This window comes from Pleurodeles waltl, chromosome 9 (genome assembly GCF_031143425.1).
Source record: "Pleurodeles waltl isolate 20211129_DDA chromosome 9, aPleWal1.hap1.20221129, whole genome shotgun sequence".
Classification (NCBI taxonomy): domain Eukaryota; kingdom Metazoa; phylum Chordata; class Amphibia; order Caudata; family Salamandridae; genus Pleurodeles; species Pleurodeles waltl.
In genome coordinates, this window is record NC_090448.1 from 884016791 (window position 1) to 884040504 (window position 23714).

General features: G+C 41.5%; 1 protein-coding gene across 1 annotated transcript in view; it reads left to right on the plus strand.

Annotated features, from left to right (window-relative positions):
• Positions 1-1742: 1742 nt before the first annotated feature.
• The window catches only part of LOC138259754 (sodium/potassium/calcium exchanger 4-like), a 505351-nt gene continuing 483379 nt past the window's right edge, over positions 1743-23714 (plus strand). Inside the window, exons 1-3 of the mRNA XM_069207641.1 lie at positions 1743-1913; positions 4130-4204; positions 18951-19035. Coding sequence (XP_069063742.1) covers positions 1743-1913; positions 4130-4204; positions 18951-19035 — 331 coding nt within the window. The remainder of the gene's footprint in view (positions 1914-4129; positions 4205-18950; positions 19036-23714) is intronic.

Here is a 23714-nt window from a genome sequence, read left to right on the forward strand (position 1 = left end):
AGTAGCCTTGGAAAACTATGTGTAAGGGTACAAGAGGGAGCGTGAGTTGACATCTTGAGGGTACAAGGCAAACAACCAGCCAGCAAGAATAAATGGCAAACAGCCAGTGAGAGAAAGGAAAGTGTCTGCTGGTATGAGTCCTCATCCAAATTTCAAGAAATGATGGTAAAGCCTTAGACTGTTCAACAGTGTCCTTGGAAGCATAGGCTGTTGAGGTAATATCTAGACAGATGGACAGTGTAAGGGTTGGATGAGATTAACCATATGCCATAAGGACTTTCTGAAGTAAGAAAGTAACTTTCAGGTCCGAGATGTAGCAAAAGATGTTTCCACATGGAATAGCCTTGTATGTGAGGACATTGCTGCCATATTTCTTATAACACGCACATATTGATTGGTTTATCATAGGGTTCTGGTAACAAAGTGAGCTTTGAACACATCTGATAGAAAATCCTGTGTACGACCATGAAGTATTGTCAGAGCAAAATGTTTTAGACCTTGATCTTTCTTTAACATGGAGCTACAAGAAGAATTTCAATGCTAAAGTAATACAGTTGTGGAGATGTAGACTAAATAGAAGGCCTGATTGTGGACTTCTCTTAGTTTTTCTAGTGATTTTTTTTAGGAGGCTGATGCAGTGGTCTAGGTTGGAAATAGCCACAGCAAGTGCTGAGGTGATTTTCTTAGGTCCGTGGAGGAATGTTCGGGCCCCTTGGAGTTAACTTTGGTGATACGAGACAGATTTATTTGTAGTTAAGATATTTCTTTCAAACAACACACTTGGGTTCCAGATGTATTTCACTGTTGATAAGGGATAGTGAAGGGAGCCAATGACTCAGACCATGATGTGTATAAGAGTTGAATTGACATGGTGCAGGACTCTTTAGATAGATCACAATAGTCATCTTGTATAGTGAGATCAAGCATCTTCTGCATACTTGGTAACTGATCTAGAAGGTGTCTATATTGGTGCTTGGTGGTGACATGAAGACATTAAAAAAGGTTGGTTACAAAGCTAACGCTTAGGGTAAACTGTAAAGTGAAGAAAGGGGTCAGCTCTACATGTAGGGTGCAGATTAGAACAAAAGGGGAAAGCCATGACAATGGAGTTCACTGATGTTGGTTGAACCTGCAAGTCTGTCAAGAAGCACTGATGGAACATATTATCACATTTAGTTGAGAGGTCCAACAAAATCAGGTTAAAGAAAAGAGTCATGATCACAGGGTCCCCATGATTGAGGTGTTTTTATCTAAAATTCAATAGCGTTTCTTCATTCTACGCTGCTTTCTGAAGCCTATCTAGATATCAGAAAGATATATTTTTCCAGTGCCAACTCAAGATCAGGGCATGAGGTCTAGTCCAGGCTGTTCTTGCCCTAAAGGTCTCCAGAGTACACACTGAGTATGAACCCTGTGTGCCTCAACAGGCTGTGCTCGACATAAACTTTGGGATAAGATTGACCATTGTTTGACTTGGCGTTCTTCTTCCCTTTCCTTGATTTCTGGGTTGCATATTCCTATTACCCAGGCAGGCCGACTCATCAGATGATTCTACTTCATATATGGGTCCAACTAGCAGTTCAGGGCATACCAATTTAGAGTTAGACATCTTTTTACATTTTCGCCGAGGTTCTGGGTCCTATGGAAGAGGAAATTTGTCAAAGTTAGATCAAGTGCAATGTACACCTAAACCCTTGCCATTTTCAAGCTTCTTTAGAGATCAAATACAGAGAGGCTCAGAGATGGATGGTGGGGTTCAGAGCAGTAACAGGCTCCATGATAAAGTCCCACGTAGTCCCAACAGAAGTACAGAGTGCTTTGGACACAGACAAGGCCCACAGAGCAGTGATGCTAAGGTCCAAGAATTTCTAGCTCTCTTTAAGAACTTTACTATAGCCAAATTCAAGCTCCAGGTGAAGTGGGATAAATTTATTTTGCTTGTCCCCTTTTCTGTTTATTGTCACTGGGTTAAGACGATGCCTGGGACCATAGAGATATCACTAGTTGAAAGCACTAGGGAATTTACTTACAGAGCTTGTTCAAGCTGCTTTCAATTACATTCTTAATCTGGAGAGGTGGCTACCTCTGTCAATTCTAGAATTGTTTCCCTCTGTTCCTGTACCAGTAGTTCTTCACAACAATACAGCATCATTGGGTTGGGGTCTATACTTCCATCTCTCTCTGGTGGGGGTGCAGATAGAAGACCCTGCAACTCGAAGACTAGGTGCAGCAATATGTAATCCTCTTCCCTACTCCTCTTCATCCTTGCTGGATTTTGCAGTGGTGGGCTGGATGGACAACACAATAGGCAGAATATATTTCAGGAAAATAAGCATGTCCAGGCACCTCTTTATTGCATCGCTGCCATTTCACGTAGGTACATGAGCAGAAGCTCATCAAAGTTTTAGCTGGTGGGACACATAAAGATATCAAGATGGGCAGATCACTTTTCTCTCCATTTCATCTCCAGAGTTCCAGATTTTAAGATGAGAGAAGTGGCAAATTGAATGCTCTTCGAGGTCTTTTGCAACTGACCTTCCATGTAAGTACTCGGTTTGTCTGTAGGACATCTGTTAAAAGCTGGTGTGAATCTCATTGGCCCTCAATGCTCTATTAGCTAAAAAGCACAAGGTAATATCTTTTAATCTGTCTGTCCTTCCCTTTTGGGTTGTCCTGGCAACTCCTATCAAGTCACTAAGAATGAGGGTCTTGTTGCAGTGCACACACTACATGTTTTTTCCTGCCCACCAGAAGCATACTGTACATGTGAGTAGATTAATTATGGACCTCTTTTAATTTTTTGTGCTGTCAATAGGATCTCTCCACGAGTGGAACTCATTAAAATCACCTATTCATACAATTTTGTTTGTTTAGCTTGGCCTCATTTTCCTCATGTTTGCTGTCTGGTTGGCCAGCATGTAGGTCTTTCCAATGATCTGGGAAGGGATCGGACCTTTGACATCTTAAGCTCAAGGATTCTGAAAGTATTCTTCTAATTTTGACAAGATTTAAAACCCCTTGTATTCACTGGATTGTCCACGGGCCGCTATTAATGTTCAACTCTCCCCTCCCCAGCCCCCAAAGAGGGTTAAAGGGTTTATGTGTTATGTCTTTGAAAACTTTATTTTAATTGGTTGTTGCTTGAACTTGGAAATGTAGGGGTATGTTATGTTAAATCCGCTAATAAAAGACGCTTTTTGATAAGCTAGTCCTCCTTTTTTACCCTGGTGTATTACCCAACCATGTTCCTTTTTTCATCATGTTCTGGAAACTGATTTTCACTTTACATTTCCTTCTTTGGGTGCTAATGTCTTTCTCAATTTCCTAAATGTTTCTAGCGTGATCTGTATGTATTTTTCATGCTTCTTAACACTTTCATATAGGAGACTCATTTCTTGATCTAGGTATACTAAGAGTGATCTGCAGGCTTTTTCCACTCTGACTGTACCACACACATTCCTGATGTAAGGGTAGGAATCTCTCTTCTCTCTATCTAGACATAAGACCATGAATGCTTATGGCCTGGAGATAGGATTGTTGGAAGTCATCACTCTCAGATTTGTGTGTGGCTGCCACTGGGAACCTCATCCAAGTTTCATAAACACCATAGGCTCAACTTTAGGGGAAAGGTGTAAAACGGCATTGGGCTTTCGGTGCTCTCCCCTGTCCTGCATGAATGAACTCTTTAATAAGCTCGCCAATTAATTGATTCTGTGAATAGTATTGTTTACAATAGATGCCTTTTTCTATTTGGATCAAATAGTGCTGTGTTTGATCAGGCCATTAGTGGCTTGGGTCATAGATGGGAATGTAGAGGTAATGCTTGGATTAATCACCAGTGAACTTAATTTTATTTATTTTCTCCTTTCTCGTCCCAGTCTTTATGATGATGTTGCTGAGGATTTGTGTGTGGTATCTTGTCTCCTGGGCAGGGTCCTACCGATTTTATCAGAAAATTGAGATGAGAATGTAATGCAGCTGGTGCACAGGAATCATAGTGCAAAATCTTTTAACTGTAATTTGCCATTAATAGTATCTCATTAACAAGTTTTAGTGAGGATTTGAAACACATGCTCAAATAAAATTATAGTTATTGCACAAAAACTCTTTTTCCTTTTTGTCTCCTTAGGCTCTCTACATGTTCTATGCCTTGGCGATAGTGTGCGATGAATATTTTGTGCCATCCTTGACAAAGATTTGTGAGGTAGGTGACAACACATTTGGTGCTTTCAGGTCCTTTAATTATAATCTTATTTATGACAAAAACAAAAGGTATGAAAAGTTACTTATTTGATTACTTAACTGTAATCTTATTACTCTGAATAGCCTTTTCTTTTACCACTTCTTCATGAGGCGCCTAATCTTCTACCCAGAGACCACGTGATGCAGCTAGAGCCTTTCAAAAAGCAAATCCTACTCTCCGTCACCCTTAATGACTCTCTTACCTCACAGGAAACAAAGAGGGAAGGAACTCAACACAATACTTTCTGCATACTCCGAGGTATCAGGGAATCCATGGTGTGAAATGGGAACCTAGAGGATCAGTCGTATTTATTGGTACAAGGAAATAATTTTCAGAGTTATAAAGATTTACCATTAAGAAACAAATCATTACTCCCTCAATCAATTTCCTTGCACCACTGGTTGCTTTATGAGAAATACCAGAGTAACATTTGCAACCTGAAAAACTCCAAAAACTCCAAACTGTTGCACATACGAAATTGTAATGCAAAACTAGGAGTAAACAATCCTCAGGATAGGGCGGCTGCTAATAATTTGGAAACAAACTCCATGGACCAAATATTTTCCATACCCAATCTAGAACATGAGACACAAGTGGACAGTGTAGCCCAAGTGGCTGCTTTATGTATATGTCCAGAATTGAAGCCCCATAAGCGTCAGCCCAAGAAGCAGTCATTTCTCAAATGGAAGTGCTGTGTACCTTGATTAGTAAAGCTATGTCCTGTGAATCATAGGCCATGGTTATTAGAGTTCTAATGCACTTACTCAAAGTCAGAGTAGAGGCCTTCTGTCGAAGTTAAAATATGCCAAAATGAACACATTTGCACACTATCTATCGTCTTGTGACCTCAACAGATAGATCTACACTGCCCTCAACAAATGCTCTGTATTTAAAGTATCCTTCTCAGAATAAAGACAAAATTATTTCTTGTTCCTGATGGGAAGAAGACATACCTTTAGGATGGAAACCTGGGTCTAATCTAAGAATCAGTGTATCAGAAAAATATTCCTCAAACAGCTGGCTTTAATAGATAACAAACCCAACTCACCTCGTCTGCGGGCTGATATTATGGCTACCAAAATAAAACCTTAAAGGACAACATTTTCTAGCAACCTCCACCAAAGGCTCAAAAAGATAAGCCTGTGAAGCTATAAGGACTAGAGGTAGATCCCAAGAAGGACTTGTTGATTTTATAAATGGTTTCTCCAAAGGGAAATCATTTGAAACCCTAAAACCCAAGGAATCCATCTCCAGAATTTTCCAAGGATCTCTTGCTGTCCTTTTCGCTGCCCATTGAACCTATAAAGTAGCGCGTTGTGGCCAGACTTTTATCAAACACATCTTGAAACAATTGTAGGATCCATATGCCTCGCAGTTAGGACGTTTGAAGAGTGTCTTTAATGAAGTTTGAATGCCAGTTGCTCAAGTTAAGATAGAATAAGATTCTTTTGCAGTGAAGACTAGCCACTGTGAGTGGCAAAACGATTGTAAAAAACCTTCAGAGAGGACATCAGCCATGTGGGAAGCACCTGGTTTGCCAGTGATGACCCTCCACATACATTCTAATGAGTCTCTGATGAGGGGGATTTATGGGGAAGTTCAGGTAAGCATCCTTAAAGTCCAATGCTATCATCTGTTCCCCTGGAGTTACCAGAGGGATAATGCATTGATGAGTCTCTGTCTTGAAACTGTATAACATTTTTCAGATGAATTATCAGTCTGTATTTCCCTGAAGATTTCTTATCTAGGAAACACAGGAAGAAAATATTTTTTCTTTCTGATTTGTTTGGAGCTGGACGAACTAATTTATTTTATCAGCAGTTTAAAAATGTCAGAGCAACCTCTTCACTGGATCTCTTGAGTATGTGTGATGCACTGGTCCTGTTTCTAGATAGATCTACTGGACTTCAAACATCTGAAGACCACATGCTATTAAAAATCTTCTTGCCACTTTAGTAGAAAAAGAGAGATGCCCTCAAACAGGACACTTAGGTTAATCAGGGACACTGACTGCGCTGCGGTAGAGGGGGAGTTTAGAGTTTTCATCCATAAAAGAAAAGGCTTGTTCTCCCCAGCCTGAAATTGAAACTTGTTCTGAGGGCTTCTCCTCGAAGCTCTTAAAAGAGGATGTGGCTTAATCCGAGATATTAACACCTGTGCATACTTCTGATCCTTGAAAGCCCAGCGTAATATATCTTCCAACTGGTCTCTAAACCATACAGTTCCAGAAAAAACGGCAGGGCATATGGAGGAGTTCTGAACCCCTTCTCCTTTCCAATCTCCAAAATTAATCTGGTTTTCGGCCACAACATTTGACACAATAGAGAATGTTAAAACTTTCAAAATGACACAGAAAGCATCTGATATAAATGTTGCTTCTATCTCCATATTTGCAAATACCTTACAACATTCCACCTCTTCCTAAATGCCGGAAGTCAAAGCCTGAAAAGCTTTAACAAGTGATTGGGAAACAAGCTTCAAACTTGAATAACCGTTTTTTAGGGGAATTTCCACCTTATGATCCATGAGTCCCCCAATGAGACCTCTTCAGCTATACCAGGGGAATGACCTGCCAGGTTAGGCAACATCTGCTCAATCTTGATAGATATTTGAAATTCCATGTTACGGTTTGCCAAAATATATAATTGTGACAGTAAAATTAGGAATAACCGCCTTTTCTGTGTTCCTCCATTCTCTCTGAAGCATTTCCACAATCTCAAAATTAATTGCTAAACAAGCAGGGTGGCAGAATTGCAGTTGCTTAAACAGACGAGCACTGGTGCTCCACACTTCACCCTCCATGAGGATTTGAAGATTATTTCCCAAATATCTGAAATGGGTTCAAAGCTCTCTTTTGTGAATACATTTTCTTTATTCTTTTTAGCAAAAGTGAAATGTACAAAAGATGTATTTACTTTTACCCTCCTTCTTTCCCCCGATTCTTCTGTTTTTTTGAAATATGAAAATCAAAGTAATAATCTGATTACTAATCATCATCAAAAATCTTTTTTCGGTTTTTGATAAAACCGTAAAAGAAAAACAAAGCTGTTGATTTTACATATTGTTAAATTACAATCACATCATCCGCACAATAAATAAAATTATTCCAGACATTAAAATACATTGACATGCATCAAAGTCCCAAATTGCAAAACATGTTGTTAGTAAGGTAACTCCTTGGCTCAACTGTCCATTGATTTCTTGCTATTTTGAGAAAACGAGCAGACACTTTAACACACATTTGGGCAATCTATAACTTGCCGCAAAAAAGTGACTCCGTGCATTTCCCAAACGCTAAAAGTTTTAGAATTGGGTTAAGGAAAGATCAAAAGTAGTCTATAAAATGTACAAAAAACTATTAAATGCAGCAACGTTTGGGCAGGCAAATAACTTGGACAAGCAGGCATGCTGTTTCCCAAATAACTCGATAAATCTGAAGAACGCAGAAGTCGCCACACTGTGTCTGCCCTGAAACTGAACAGAAGTGATCTCTCCCCTGTGAAAGTTTCAGGGATAGGTAATATGCGGGCTCTCCTAATGCAAAATGTGAAAAATAATCTCAAAGGGAAACTTTACTAAAATCCAAATTCATTCGTTGAGAGAAACAGAATTCACAGTCAATTTGTCTGACAATAAAGTGTCAAGCACAGAAAACATATCTAGTATACTAAGTTCACAAAATGAATTACATATGTATCTCAACCAATGAAAAGAGAGGCCTCTGTCGAAATAAAGGCACTCTAAAATAATCTCCTTAATAAAACCAGCCTTGGCGTTGGACAAGGCACTAAACCAGAGCAAGAGAGGCGCCAACTTTTGCTTTATCAGAGATGTAAGGGAGATTTATCTCTGAATGCAAACTATAGTGGGAACTGTTAAGAGGGAGATTAACAAATCGCCGAAAATGCGATTTCCATCTACTTGTAGAAGGGAAGGATTATGGTACACTCGAGCCCCAGCGCTGCACAGGGCCAGGAGGACACACTGCAGATTGTATATATTGGTATTGGGGGTAATAATCTTCCTGCCTGCACTCTGAGCGAAATTAAAGATATTACCAGCCGCCTTGTTCAACTTCAGGCGAGAGGGGTTAACCTGGGGCTACCAAGAGCACGCCATATGCAGGTGGTGCAAAGGTAGTTAAATTTGCTGACGTTCTTCAGTGAGTGGCCACACATTGGCAAATTTCAATTTTTTCCCTGCCTGGGCCATAAGCTATAATAATTGGTTAACAGATCCAAACTGCTCCTAAAGGAGACAAAGGACTCCACTGATATAAGCAAAGCCCTTGGGGTCCTAGACATTAGGACTGAGATCTCCACATAGAGTAACAGCAGGATAGGCAGGTTGGCAAAGCTTAGAACATCGCTGGTGGCATTAGCCAAAAGGGAGCTTACTTTATTGATTTAAATAATTAACAGTAAAAGAGCCAAAATGCACCCTTGGCGAACCCCAGTAGCAAAGAGGAAGATATCAGAGGTGTCTCTGCTGGACCATAGTGCACCTTTGCAGCTAAATTCTCTTATAGGTTATGCAGAAAATTCACCATGGTGACTGCAAATCCAGATCCACTAATATCAACCAAAGCCTAGTCGTAATCACTCAATTGAATGCTGAATGCAGTGGATAAGTCCATGAATGCCAGGTACAGTGGACAGTGCTTGGTGATGGTATATTTGCCAAAAATAAGTTGCAAAAACCCAGGACTTAAACCGTATTGATGAGGGGACTAAATGCTGTTTTGGCTTGTGCAAGAACTGAAACAGTTGAAAATTACCCTCTCCAAGCACTTTATAGTGCTATCAATGAGGGAGATTGGGCGATAGCATTTTTCAATTTACGATCTCCTTTTTTTAAAATCCTTACAGTGATCAAGAGTGTCCAGGAATACAGAATCATACTACAAAGTGAGTTATTGAATAAGTTAGTAAGTAGGGAGTCCCATAGATCAATATTACATTTAAAAAGATCCATGGGCCTGTCCGGCCCTGGGGTTTTATTGTCATCCACTTACAATAAGGTGTTCGACAAGGATTGAGGTTCGGCCAGGCGAACCCAGAGTAAATCTCCTAATGACTTATCTTCCTCTACATAGTAGAAGGTGCTAAGTGCCAGATGTATCATTCTTCACAATAGCGATTACCTAATTGCGATTTTTAGCGAATCGCAATTATGTAATCGCTATTGGAGTGTATGAAACTCCAGGAGTTTCATACTGCGATTCGCAAAGGCTCGCAAATGGACCTACCTCATTAATATTCATGAGGTAGGTCGCAATTTGCGAGCCATTGCGAATGGCTACTATCACAGGAAGGGTGGCCTGCTGGGCTCAGCAGACCACCATGTCTGTGATTGCTTTTCAATAAAGCAATCTCTTTTTTTTTTTTTTTAAATGCGGCCTATTTTCCTTAAAGGAAAACGGGATGAGTTTAAAAATGAAAAATTAAAAGTTTTCTTTTCATTTTTTAAGAGCAGGCAGTGGTCCGTGGGACCACTGCCTGCTCTTAAAAAACGTTTCTGCATGCATTCACAAAGGGGAAGGGGTCCTCTTTGCGAATGGGTTACCACCAATTTGAAATTGGTGGTAACTACCATTGTTTAGCGACTGCATTCATGGTCACAAAACAATCATACATACCTCTGCGATTCAGTATTAGGAAGTGATGCCCTTGACACGCCCCTTCCTCATACCGAATCGTTATGTAGTCGAAAATCCGATTTGCAATTCGGTAACAAGTTACCGAATCGCAAATTGGACTTGTTACATATCAATGGGCCGTTTGCGATCGCAAAAATGTTTGATACATCTGGCCCTAGACTTTTTGACCCAGTCCAAAACCAATGATAATGCAGGACAGAAGGGAATTGGATGGGGCATTACTCTGCCAGAGCTTACTAACAGCATCCTAGAACACATAACTATTGTTCCTAGTTGCAGCTATCTTGAGATGTTCCCAGTCCCTTATATTCTGGAAATACTTTCGACACTCCAGGTTGGTTTTATAAATTGTCTTGCCTCACAAACTTCACTAGGATCTTTTGGATCTTCTTTTGGATCTTCAGAAAGTGTCTCCCTCAAGCAGGTTATTGCCACAAAGTCTAATGCTTGTCAAACCAACGGGAGTGATTTTAGATGTGTCGAATAGGCTTCAGAAAATAATTCTTTATACAGACCCTGAACAGATTGTAACAGGCTAACAGGACAACCCCACTCCCCTCTTCCACACAACCCAAGAAAAGTGTCTGAGGTTTTAGGTTCCCTTATGAACCAAACTAGTCTGAGACCATCATTAGAATGATGGATAAACTCTACAGATGCAAGGGGTGGTTTGTCCTTGCTCACTGGGAAGTGTCCCTCTATGGTGAGTGCATTGTGGCCCCCCCTTTGAGTCTCTTTTAACGAGCCCTGTGAGAACCACGCAAGAAAATCCTTGGAAACAAATATATAATCAATAACTAAGGCCCGCCCACACCCACTTAAAGAGGACAAGAAACTGAAACTGATGGATCAAATCCACAAGGTCTTGAGGAGCTGGAAAGTGGTTCAACCCTTTCCCTCTATTGTCTGGAGTGTCCTCACGGACCTTAAAGCCCTCTAACCCACGCACCACACAATTTGCCACTAATTTGATATTAAAATCCCCTAACAAAAGATAGTTCAGTTGAGAATTGGCATGTGACACTGTTGTCTTTAAGCTAGCTGAAAAGCAGAACTACTCCTTAAAATAAATAAAGATAGAATTAATGAAATAATTATTATAAAAATTAATCACATAAAAATGAAAGAGACTCAAATTGTCCTTTATAAGCAGGGCTTGGAAGGCAAAACTGCCCCTTTCAATGGGGAACACCTCTGCATTAAGGTTCAGTAGAGCCAAATGGAAAGACCACCCCTCGCTCTTCCACGCCGGGAAGGTAATGCAGGACTGTAATATCAAGCGAAACGTGTACAGGAAATTAGGGCGGTATCCCAGGCTTTATGTAAAAGAATAATATCATACTTAGCGATAAAATTGAGCCATTCAGGGATGATAACCTTGCCCTTAAGCCCCGAAAGGTTCCAGCCGAAAAGGGAAAAATTATGTTTGGCACATGCAGTCGCTGAACTACATCCCTTCATCAGGGCATTACACCCCGTAACCAGAGCAGCGAAAAAAGACACACTGGTGTCTTGGGGTAAATTGATCAATTTCTGTTAAAGATCCATATCGGTTTGCCACAGCCACGTAAAAATGATCTCCTGAATATACCAGGGGATAATGGTCAATCCAGGTAACTGTGGAGCTGAGGTTTCATTAGATGGATCAATCTGGTGATTGACTTAGGTGTCCGCTGATTTTTCAAAACGATAATAGGGTACAATATCTGTAGAGAAAACCAAGTGGGACTAAAGTAGTCACACTCCTAGTAACAGTATTAATTCAGATCACAAATAATAAACTCTTTACCCAGTATGACAACCTAAAATTGATAATAACACAGTCACTCTGAGTTTCAGGCGGGCCGGGACCAATCCATCCAACCCAGGATCGAATATGTCCAGGTATCTGTGATGTGGAACTAGGGCAATGAAGCCCTCCTCTGCTCTTCTAGAAAGTTCACACTGGGGAGTTTGGACCGATGAGGAGATGGGTGGCCACAGCTGCCTACTTGGTGCCACCTGTACATGGAGGGTGCAGTGGAAAAAGTCAGACACTAGCTTTGACTTAATAGCTTCTAAGAGATGTAGTAGTGGAGAGGTTTCAGCTTGCAGTATCTCTTTGATTTTGTTAAGACAGTCACCCATAAAGCTCTTGGCCAGAAAGTACAAAAAATTGGATTGGTCGCCGCCTCTACTGTAACAGCTGACGATGGGTTTGTCTGGGCCAAACTCAATAAAATTGGTACGAATATCCCACTTTACCTTATTTTTAGCCCGCACCGTGAGGCTGTGACAATCAGTAACAGCTCCATTCTTTGTTTGTGGAGTGCCTGCAGCTGAGGCATTAACTGGGGATACTAACTGCGAACCCAGAGATTAAATATCCCCAGCAGGGGGCAGGACAGTAACCAATCTCATCAAGAGTCTTCTTTCAGTGAGGGCGATTTCTGTACTAATAACCCCGTGGCCCTTTCCAGCATCCTATCAATAGAGGTACACTTCACAGGAGGAGTGGATGCTGGTTGGACACTAGTAACGTTCTTTTTCCTCATTTGAGTAATAAAGGGCCTCATTAAACGCGGATACAAAAATTTCCACACTATCACCTCAAAATATAGCCCCTAGGTGGCATAAGAGAAAAGTAAAAAGTACCTTTCAAAGAGGCAAGGTCCAAGGGAGGGTGGGGGGCCCAGCCTCCTCTGTGCTCTGACAGGTGCAGATAGGCCCACCCGTGGCATGGTCTTCACCATGGGCACGTGCCGAGGCGCATCCTGCTCGTCTCCACACGCTAATAAGCGCTCAACAGTGTCCAGCTCCTTCTCCTGGGCTCACAGAGGGCTGGTGTGTTGTGGAGGCTGAGTGCCCCGATGCACTGAGGCGATCACTGCTGGTAGTCTTGCATGGGGCAGCCACTAATGTAATCAGGTCTAATGTGGACACTATTGCAACACTAAAAACATCAGGAGATCGGACTGATTTTCACTGAACATAAGTAGCTCCTATTACAGAAAAGGTTGGAGACCCCTGCTCTCCACGCACTAATACACCCTCAGACAGCATTCAGTCCCTTCTCCTGGGCTCACAGAGGGCAGGTGTGTTGTGGGGGTTCAAGTCTCCCCTGCAGCAGTGGCACCATCAAGCGTCAAACACTGATCTATGTTATCATAGTTACATCCAAAATGTCAAATATCAGGGCACAAGGCAATCCCCAGCAGAAGGCTCCGGTTGATGCATGACCTCACTACCATTTTTCTAAGAAGAGATGCACTCTGAAAGAAATGCAGCAGTGATTGGTAAATAGTCCCACCCCTCAAGTTTTTTGAGCATTCCAATCATGCCGTGATTGGTGTGGTGATGGGCTTTGGCTGAAAGTAAGTCAGAGGACCTCGAGATGAGCCCAAGCCCTGCACTGGCTCGAGCCTTAGTAGCTCTCCAAGTCAATAAACTTGCCATAGCAAGCAAATTCATCAGAATATTAGTTATCAGACAAAAGTCCCAAGCATTCTTGCAAGTAGAAACCCTAGACTTTTTAAAAAATTGTCATCAATAAAGTGTGTCATGCATGAAGAAATTCCTGGCAGCAGCACAGTCAATTAAGGCTCCTGGAAGCAGATGAGTAAATGGAGATTTAATAAAATGTTTGTTGAGTAGAAGACATTGTTCAGGGGGTGAATGACAACTGCCAACCACATTTAAAAAAAATAAACTAGTCTCCATTTAAACAAAAATGTTTTTACATTTGTTTTAAAAACAATCATAGACATAGTGATGCACTGTTCCTGTTAAGCCACCAACCCAGTGACAGTATCCAATTTTAGTCTGTCACAATTTGCAAACCACCTCATGAATATTAATCAGGTAGGTCGGATCGAGACTTGCTATGTTTCAGAATTTGGTGAACTGATGAACCGACCTATTAGTACTTCAGACAATTTACAAAATTCTTTCACATTCACAAAAAGTTGGTGTGCAATCTGTAGCCACTTTTTAGAAATGGAAATTACATACATCAGGCCATAGGTTTTTATGCTGGTAATACTCATAAGTAAATCCTAATATTTCTTGAGAGAGACAGGAAGCAGTAAACTAAACATTTATTTAAAAGTAATGGCTAATTATATGGCCACTGGGTAATAGAGTTCCTTCACTGTCTGGCATGTGGCCATGCAAATATCAGAGAAACTGTCAAACCATGAGGGAGACAGGGAGATTATAGTGGTCCAGTGTACAGCCTCCCTACTTGTAATATAAATCAAAAAGGTACATAAGGAAAATCACAGATCCATGCAGCACTTCTACAAATAGAAGCTAGAGCCCTCACACATCCATTGGGTGTCATGCTTCATCACAGGCTTGCTCCTCGCTGGCGCTGCAATGTCTGATGGGCCCAAGAGGAGGCTCTTTGTCGGATATCTTAATTTGAAATACGTGCCGTGGTTAGAAAGTAGGAGTACATTTAAACATACAGTCAGAAAGGAGCTTGAGAAAAAAGAAGCTAAAATTGGCTTGAGGACCTCAAAACTCTATGTTTATTGATCGTGAAGGAGATTGGTCAAGGTTAAAAACGATAGAGTGTGGAATATAAATAATGTTCCGCCACTCTACCAACAGACAGAGAGGTGAAAGAAAAGTCTTCCTTCAACCACTAGTAAAGGTCAACATGTTTCACGCCTAAGAAGTCCCTATGGATCAGGTGGCGTTTCATCAGGACCAAAAATGAACGTCTCCTAAGCTACACTAAATACCAAATTAAGTATAGGAATTTGTAGGAAAAAACTAAATTAACGCAACTGAAAATCCAAATTGGTGAGTACCCTCCTCTATTAAGGATAGGGCTCCATGGGAAAAATGTGAACCAAAGGACTGTCGTCACTTATTTTTAGTGAAGGTCCATGCCCGGTGACCTATCCGGTGACCACATTCCCGTAAGTCTCCTTAAGTAAGTTAATTTAGTGTTTTTCTTACAAATTCCTATACTTAATTTGGTATTTAGTGCAGCAGGTGTTTTTGTATGCATGTGCTGAATGTATGTGTGCAAGTGAATGGTACAATACATGGAAGACTTGGTTCCATATTGGGAGACCCAGAGAGATTGTCTTTGGCAGAGAGATCCTTTCAGATTGGTGAATAGTTTCAGCAGTTGTAACTGCTTGGCCAGATCTCCAGCAGGTGTTTGTCTTCAGCATTTGCGGCCTCCCAGAATGGATCAGGACCTCCACATCAGTGATGATATTTGCTTGACAGTCCCAACATCAGACAGGTGTGCACCAGTGTTTTAGCACATGGCATGCATCCAGGCCATGTGCTTAAAGACTCTCTGTACAGCTGTTGTTCTCGAGTTAAATGTCTTGGCACAGTTCTCTATGGGAACCACTTATGGTGGTTGTCTTTCTCTCCTGCTGCAATGCCAAGCTCTCTAATTCCCTCTTTGAGAAGTCAGGCAGGCTTATAGGCACTCAGAAGACCATTAACTCCCCTAGCAAGAAGTGCAGAATTCTGGTGATGTCCTCTCACCACTCGGAGACTGGCTGTTTTGCAGACACCAGTCCTTGTTAAACTCAGCTTTCCTAGTACTCTGAAGACCACTCCCTTTTCATGGTCATGATGAACCGGGAAAGGAAACAAAGTGCAGTGGCTTGAATCCTTCTGATACTTGTCAAAAGTTTTGTATGATGAGACTCTTACCTGGTAAAGTCAACACCGGGGAGAAGTTTATCATGTAGATGACAGAATTGCAATGGAACCCAGTAGCAGTCACTGCTGTCGGCTTTGTTGAAACAACCCAGAACTAGGTTGTTGCAGTTGTTTCGTTTGGCTAAGAGCAGTGTTTGAAAGTTGCAGACGAAGTTGACCCCAGTTCCAATCCAGGCTGCACAATTGATGACACAGCAGACCGTGGTAGGCCACAAGTAAGACTCCTTACTTGTGAGCAACGACAGGGCTCTAGAAGAGATGGCATGCAAATAATAACTCACACACCAAATGCAAAGCGTATTACCTCAAAGCATGTTTTACCTTTAAATGCCATTTTATTATATTCATAGCCACATTTGTGAAGGTGGTAAGTTAATGAGTTATGTGATAAGTAATCTAACATGTGTGATGATTTACAAAATTTGTAATCACTTCTGCTTCATTAAGGTTGAGTATACAAAAAAGTGATGGATGGAATGCTTGAACTAATCTCAGCCACAGGTGATTACTCGAGCCACATGCCAAGTTATTGTTATTTTTCACACTGTGTCACCTCAGCTTGGACCCAGCTATGTGCAAATCAGTCTTGACCCTGCTCCAAACAGAACAGTCCATCCTGAACTGCCAAGAGAAGTCCTCTCTGAACTGGAACACAAGCAACCCAGGACCTGTTTTATTAAGGATGGGGTCATAGGTATTGCATTTGTGTGCGAGTTATGGTTTGTATAACTGTTGTGGATTGCTTTTCTAGTGCAGTCTGCTACACAAATGTGTGCAGTAATTGAAACCGAAGAGTTTTCGACAAGCTGGAGAAAGTGGATAATAGTTGCTGAAAATGTTGAAAGTATTTAAGTTTACCTGCATTCACCTAATCATATTAAAATGTGCCATATCTTGAATATTTGCCCAATCCCCATGTGACTTATCGCTCAGCTGAAGCACTCTGCAAGTCCGTTTGTAATACATAAACCCACTCTTCTTGCTGTGAAAATAGCGATGAAACTTTTTTTTTAAAAGGAAGGTTGTACTGAAGTGTGAGAGTGTTTTCCACAAATAGTATTCTTCACAGGGGATTATAATGTCATTACCGATTAAAAGTTACTTGAAGGGTGCTGTCAGCCATAATAATAGATGATTATGTGTAACAAGCAATACTTCAATCGAAGTTGTTAGGAGCTTTCGAAAAAACATTTTTTACTCAACAGATCTCAATATCAGAAGAATAATAGTCTGGTTCTGGGTCTGCAGGAGGCGCACGACCTAAAAGAATGAAATATCCTACCACAGCAGACAATTTCTAGCTCTCTGACTTAATTCCTTATCAATTTTACACAGTATCATTTTCATCCTGTCTAATGCACGTTGTGGAAAATAGGTAGAGCAACTCATGTGCCAGTCGACAGGCCCAAGTTCACCCAGATGGCTTTGGTTGTTAGTGCGGGGAGGGGATCAATACACTGAGAGCAGACACATGCAAGGGCGACAGCTCTTTATTGTACAGAGTAACTAGCATTATTTACAAACATTGAGAGAACCATGCATCTCGTCCTCTGACAGGCATGGCATGGGAATTTATTTGTGTGCAGTTCAGGTTGTTGTGTTTTTTACAAGTGCAATGCTTTTGTCATAGCTTGCATTTTTCGTACCTCAGAAAAGTAGCAACCACTTTGCAAGGTTGCAAAAATATACTTCAAAGGGGCACTAGAACTGTATGGGCTTCATCTCGAGTTTTTCTCGGTGATGGTTATATTGTCAACATGATACATAACGACACCATTGGATATGTTTTTTATTGGAGTATTTAGACAGAATATCAGAAACAAAAGTATTGTGGGGCAAAATATTGTGTCGAGAATATTGAGAACAAAAATATTGTGAAGGTAAGTTTCTATAGGAAAGCACAGTTTTACTATTTATACCTCCACATATATGTTTCTTGACGATATATATATCTTCAAGGTACACAGATGTGGAGTTAAGAGTAGTAAATCTGTACTTACCTATTTGCACTCACCCTTCTCGATATTTTGGTCCTTGATATTTTTGGCACGATATTCTGTCCACGCAGTAGTTTTTGTTTCCAATTTTCTATCAGTGGTCCCTAAAATTCACACAGTACCATAAATACTACACACTTTGTCTCCCCTCTTAAATTTCGGCACGATAATGAAGGGTGCCTACAGGTTGCAGTTAATACCACCCAACTTGGAATTCCAACCCCTGCTCAAACAGATAAACACATATAAATAATTTCCCTCTAATTCACAGATTATGTTCTCTCTCTGATTCAATTCTCACCAGACGGTTCTCTTGTATCCTCAGCCCAGCACTTGATTAAATAAACTTAAGACAGACTCAACTAATGTTCCAATGTACGCCATCAGTAAACCATACCAGCGTATGAACCATTTTATCGTTCATCTCTTTAGATTCGCTTAACAGTCCCAACAAGGCTTGCAAAAATGTTTGTTTTTCAGCAGCAACTGTGAAAAGACAAGAAAATGCCTCTTCTCTAGCAGTTACATCTTTATACCGCAGACTATAAACGTCAAAATAGTAGACCGTATATTTATTCTTATTTATTTTAACAAATGTATTCCCATTGTCAACAAAAATATATTTTTGAAGCCCATACTTTAAAAAAAGTAAACCATTAAACAATGTGTATTGTCTGTGTGACTTAAGAGCCAGTAAGCCACCACCTGGAATCACTTTCAGCATGTATTAGAGTATTGTCACCATGGGCAATAAAACATGTTATTTGCCAATTGCCCTCCCTCTAGCAGTATGGATGTATTTGATGTTTGTGCACATCTTCTGGTGGCATCCTAAGGAAGGCACCTTCGTAGAACCAGCCCATACCCCTTGACCTTTAGCTCTGCGGTTTATGATGGTATATGAACACAGCAGCAGGACTCTCATTCTTGTCTATACATTACTGGTTGGGCCCACTGCTACTCGCTGATATTGTAGGTATTAGCATGAAACCACTTGACCTGTATTTATTGGGAACAAAGCCTACTGCAAAAAGCCTTCTGAAAAATTGATCGATAGAAAAGTATACATAATTATAATATTACTATTGTTTTTCACCATATCAAGGCACTATGCATGTAAAGAAAAATAATTTTGGTCTACGATTGTATGTGAGAAAATTGTAGCCCTAAATATTGCGGCAAACGTATCATGTCATAGTTATCAATTACAAACGTATTGTTCCAGTGGGTGTACACATTTATTATTAACTCCATTGGGTTGATCTCTGTATTCGGGACTTGCGCCAACATTGGCTACAGTTCACATTTTTCACAGTAACACGTATAAACTCATCTATGTACAACATCCAAGCATTAACCACTGCCTCTTTTACAGAAACTAAACTTGAGTAAAGATGTGGCGGGGGCCACGTTCATGGCGGCCGGAAGTTCCTCATCTGAGCTGTTTGCCTCAATTATAGGTAATCGCAAATTCCTTTTCGTACAATAAGTTATACTTCAACATCGTGGCGGAGTAGAGATGTTTCTGTCCGTGTGTCGTTGGCCCGAGAAATCCAACGTTTTTCTCATTTGTTGCTTTCTTAACTACTTAGAAACTCACATGAAGTGGGCGAGGATTTAAGGTTAAAAGCGAACCGCATTGGAAAAGATGATTAATATTTCTGATTTGTATAGTGTCTATCTAGTGACGGGGGCCATGTTAGCAGATCGTTTTTCCATGTGTCATCCCCCACCATGTTGGGTTGTGAACTGAAATGGCAGATTCCTGAGTACAGAATTAATGGTTTATGTCAGAGAACTTGAAAGATTCGTTGTTCGACTATAACACTTCAATAGACAGGCCCTATGAAGATACTCTATTTTAGAAAAGAAAATCCTTGCCCCACCCCCAGCCCACCCCCAAGAAGTGCCAGTTTTAATCCTGACTCACAGCATACTTGTTTAGTGGCTATTAGTCAAATTATGACAAATCGCATCATTTTATTGTCGAGGCCCCAGTTAATTGGCAAATTGTGTATATTTTATCTATGCAAATTCACATTTCATTCTGGCTGCAGAACATTTAGATTCATGGCTACTATTTGGAAATTTTGAAGCAGAGCAATCTGTGACTCTTTGAGACACTAATACCTGATGCCCACCTGCCAGAGTTATCACCCACTCCTGAATTAACCTCACAGTCTACACAGTAGGTTGGACCAACTTTACCCGTTTGTTTCCTACAGACTGTTTACGCTGGGATGGAATAGGTGCTCATGGGTTTGTCACAAATGAGCTCAACCACGGACAGCTGTGATCAATGCAAGCCTGGAAGACAAATGCTGTCTTCCAGGACTGTCTTGTGGCAGGCCTACTAAGACCGAAGTACTTAAAAGTCACAGAAATCACAACAGCTGGACACTATCTCTGTCGACTGTAGTCGGTGCGGCCTGAATAATGGGTATTCTCTTTGTGGTGTTGCCTCGGCCAGCTGTAATCATTGCAGGCTGGAAAACAGTCATACTGTGAGTGATTCTGAAGGAACACTTCCAGCCTGGCTGGCTATTAATTCAAAAGATAAGAGCATTTATGGGACACTTTTAATCTGCCAGACACCTATCACCAATCCATCTGAACCAAATCATTCTGCACTGAAGATGACTAGTACCCATTGGTTACTGAGATCTTCCGCATGTGCCTTGCATCCTGGACGTCCACCTGTAGGTCCTGTCATCATCTCCCAGCATACTCAAATTTGGACATTTCTCATTGGTTACTCATACTTGCATGACTGTACGACAGTCCATCCAGGGGGATCTCTGTCCTCCTTCTGACCTCTCTGTGTCCTCCTAGGCTCACAAGAATCACAGGGGGGCAGTAATAATTGGCATTCAGAACACATGAAGTGGATTGAAAATTGTCAGCACCATAAACTCAACATGTGGTCTGCAGAACACATTACACCTGCCAGCTAACTAAAACCTGACTGCACGCTCTCACTCATGCTTTAGTCCGTCACTCTAAGCACTGCGACCCAAAATATGTCAAGAAGAGCACCACTCTGGTCACTTAGACACCACATAGCCTCACAGCAAATACAACACCCTGCCAACAAATCACTCCCCATTAGTGTAGCTTGACACTCATTACATCATGCACTTCGGCAACCTGAAAGGTGCTATATAAATGACAGGCATATATTTTCAAATAATTCAAGGTTCACCCGTTAGTAAAAATTCACTAAACGTTTTCCTTGTGTAGGTTTGATTTATACCTGGTAAAAGTAATTAGTTGTAGTCTATGCTTGATTGACAAATCGTGAAACAGGTGTGAATATATTTGATCTGTAACTGTGTAGATTGTCCTTTGATGTGTGGGTTAGTGGGTGGTGGATTTTATTTTGTTTTGCCACTGTAGTGAATTTTCGTTTTCACTCTACTATGTGAGCCGTAGTAAAAGAAGTTCTCCATGACCAGTCTTTTCCTGCCCAGGGGCATGACATGATGGAGCAGAAATGTTTGAATGAACGTGCTGCACCCTGACATGAAGACCAGTAGGGGGCAGATGGCATACAAGGTGCAGATGAGCTGAGCTGTGCAATCTGGGGCTAGGAGTGTTAGGCAGTGGTGGAGGTGGAGGCGGAGGCAGTGGGGCCTGATGTGCACGAAAATCAGACCTGGCGAGTAGAATGGTTTGATGGATTGTGTCAAAGGGGTCCATCCTGCTCTGAAAGCATCCCTGTAACCTGCACTCCATCGGAGGAATGACCAGAGTTGTAGAAAAGCCTATCTGACGTTAGGAGGCTAGCAAGAACTTTGCTGAGAGGATTGATGGGGCTCAGAGCAGGGGGCTGGTGCTCTCGCCCAAACCCTGCAGCTCCTGACAGCAGCAGGATCAGTTTCACACTGCCACAAATGGCTTCTAATTATGCCTTTCATTTTTTAGATCTTGGCTCTAGACAGCGCATGCACAGTCTCGAAGAGACATGTTATGTATACTTTTTTGGATTCAGCCTGCCCATGAGCTTCCCATTTTTTGACTCCAACGTCTCTCTCGCCTACTCTTTCTCCCCATGTATCCATGGCATGCATGCGTCATGCCTCTGCTTGTGCTCAGCGCTCCCCGAGAGCATGGACCAAGTACTAGTATCCATCCCCACATTCTATTTTATGACCTGTTTAGGATCTACTTGTTTCTTTGGTTTAACTGTACTCTAGACAGTGCACATGCTTTTTGCAGCTGTTCTTGCAAGGGAAATCTCCATCGTTGATCATTGCCTGCTTGGAAAACAATTGCACGCCAGGTGCAACACAACGTTCAAACATAATCAAGTATGCATTCAAAACTTCATTGCAACTCCTCTCTTTTTATTAATCAGCAGCATTTCCCTGTGCTTTTCTGTAGCCTTCTACCTGCTTTCCCCGGCGCCTGCTCTCTAGTACAATAGAATGTAAACACATCCATTTCTCCTTCCTCACACACCCAGCAGCTTCGCAACTAGTGTGCTCATTGATGATGAGGAAGTGCGCTCCCATGTGTGCATTGACAGCATTGGTAGTGTGGTCTAGCAGTTAGGCTTATCAGAGGGCAGTGCTAAGCATTTGTTGTACACACAAAGTCAAGGAATGAGGCACACACTCAATGATTAACTCCAGAGAATGTTTTTATGTATCAAAAAAGTACTTTGTTACTGAATTTCTAGGACCAAAAGGATCTTTGTTGCGGGCAAGTACAGTTCAAGAGTGTAGCACTCTTACGTATCAAATGCACTTTTGTTTAGAATTCACAGGTAAAACAGTTTACGGGTAAGTAAGACTTTTCAGTTTCAAAAGTGGACACAGTGCAATTTGTCATAGAAAGCAATGCAGACCTAGAGGAGGAAAAGTAATGACACAAATCCCAGGTAAGTACTTGACTTACAATCGCAGTCTTTAAGAGTTAGAGCGTCCAGAGAACAAAGTTTAGGTAGACACCTAGAGTGCACCCCTAGCAACACGGGGCCCGACGGGTGCACGGTCAGCGGGAGGCACCTTCAGCCCGGCAGAGACAATGTTACTGCCGAACAGATTACAGAGTTGCACACCGCCAAGGTTTCTGCTGCGGTCGCACCACCACTGAAGCCCTGGCAGAAACCAACAGTATAAAAGGAGACACTCACCTTCAGGAAGTCATACCGTTCTGGAGCCGGAGTATAACCTGAACTGCATGTCTTCCACTGCTCCTCCTCACCCAAAGACTACAGAACCAGCGACAATGACGACAACACCAACTGTAAGTACACACACTTACCTGTCACTGGTGTAAATAGTGAAAGTACCTATGCACGCACAACATACACATCCGGGACGGGTGGCGAGGCCGACACACACACATATCCTCACACTGTTAAGCACATTCACACACAACAGCATACACACACATACTACACACACCATGGCCAATACACACTTCTAAAACACACACCAACCCACAGACACACAACACCGGCACGTTTGAACAACACAATACACAACCCTAGCAATTCATACAACTACACCACAACCGCAACACCTCAATTGCATCATCAAGCAACCACAATACACACCTCCAACTGATATTACATACATACAACAGGTAACAACACCTGACAACCAATGTACACAATCACACAACCATACAACAAAGCATACGTCATAACACGCAAACACACCACACAATTGTTCTGATATACCAATCACCACACACTAGTACGCATACAGTACAACTGCACAAGGACGCACAACACTAGGAATAACACATGCCAACACAAACAATACACACCACATCAACATACATGCATGTCCCAAACACAAACATGTCCTACAAAGAATACACAGCCATTACTGCAGGACAAATGCTAAGGCCACACTCACACATACTGCCCAGACACAACTGGTAGCACAACCAACACACACCAAAGTTACCCAGGAGAAATATGTGAGCATGGGACCAACAGCTGGTTGGCCTATTTATATTATTAAAAATAAATATAGAAATAAATAAGTAACTATGTACAAAATAAAAGGGCCATAGGCCAGTCCAAACAACAATGTGCACAATGCACAAATGGCACATCAGTGTGCCCCTACGTGACTCCTGACTCCTATATGACCTCCACAGGCTGGGGCATTAAGGGGCAGGC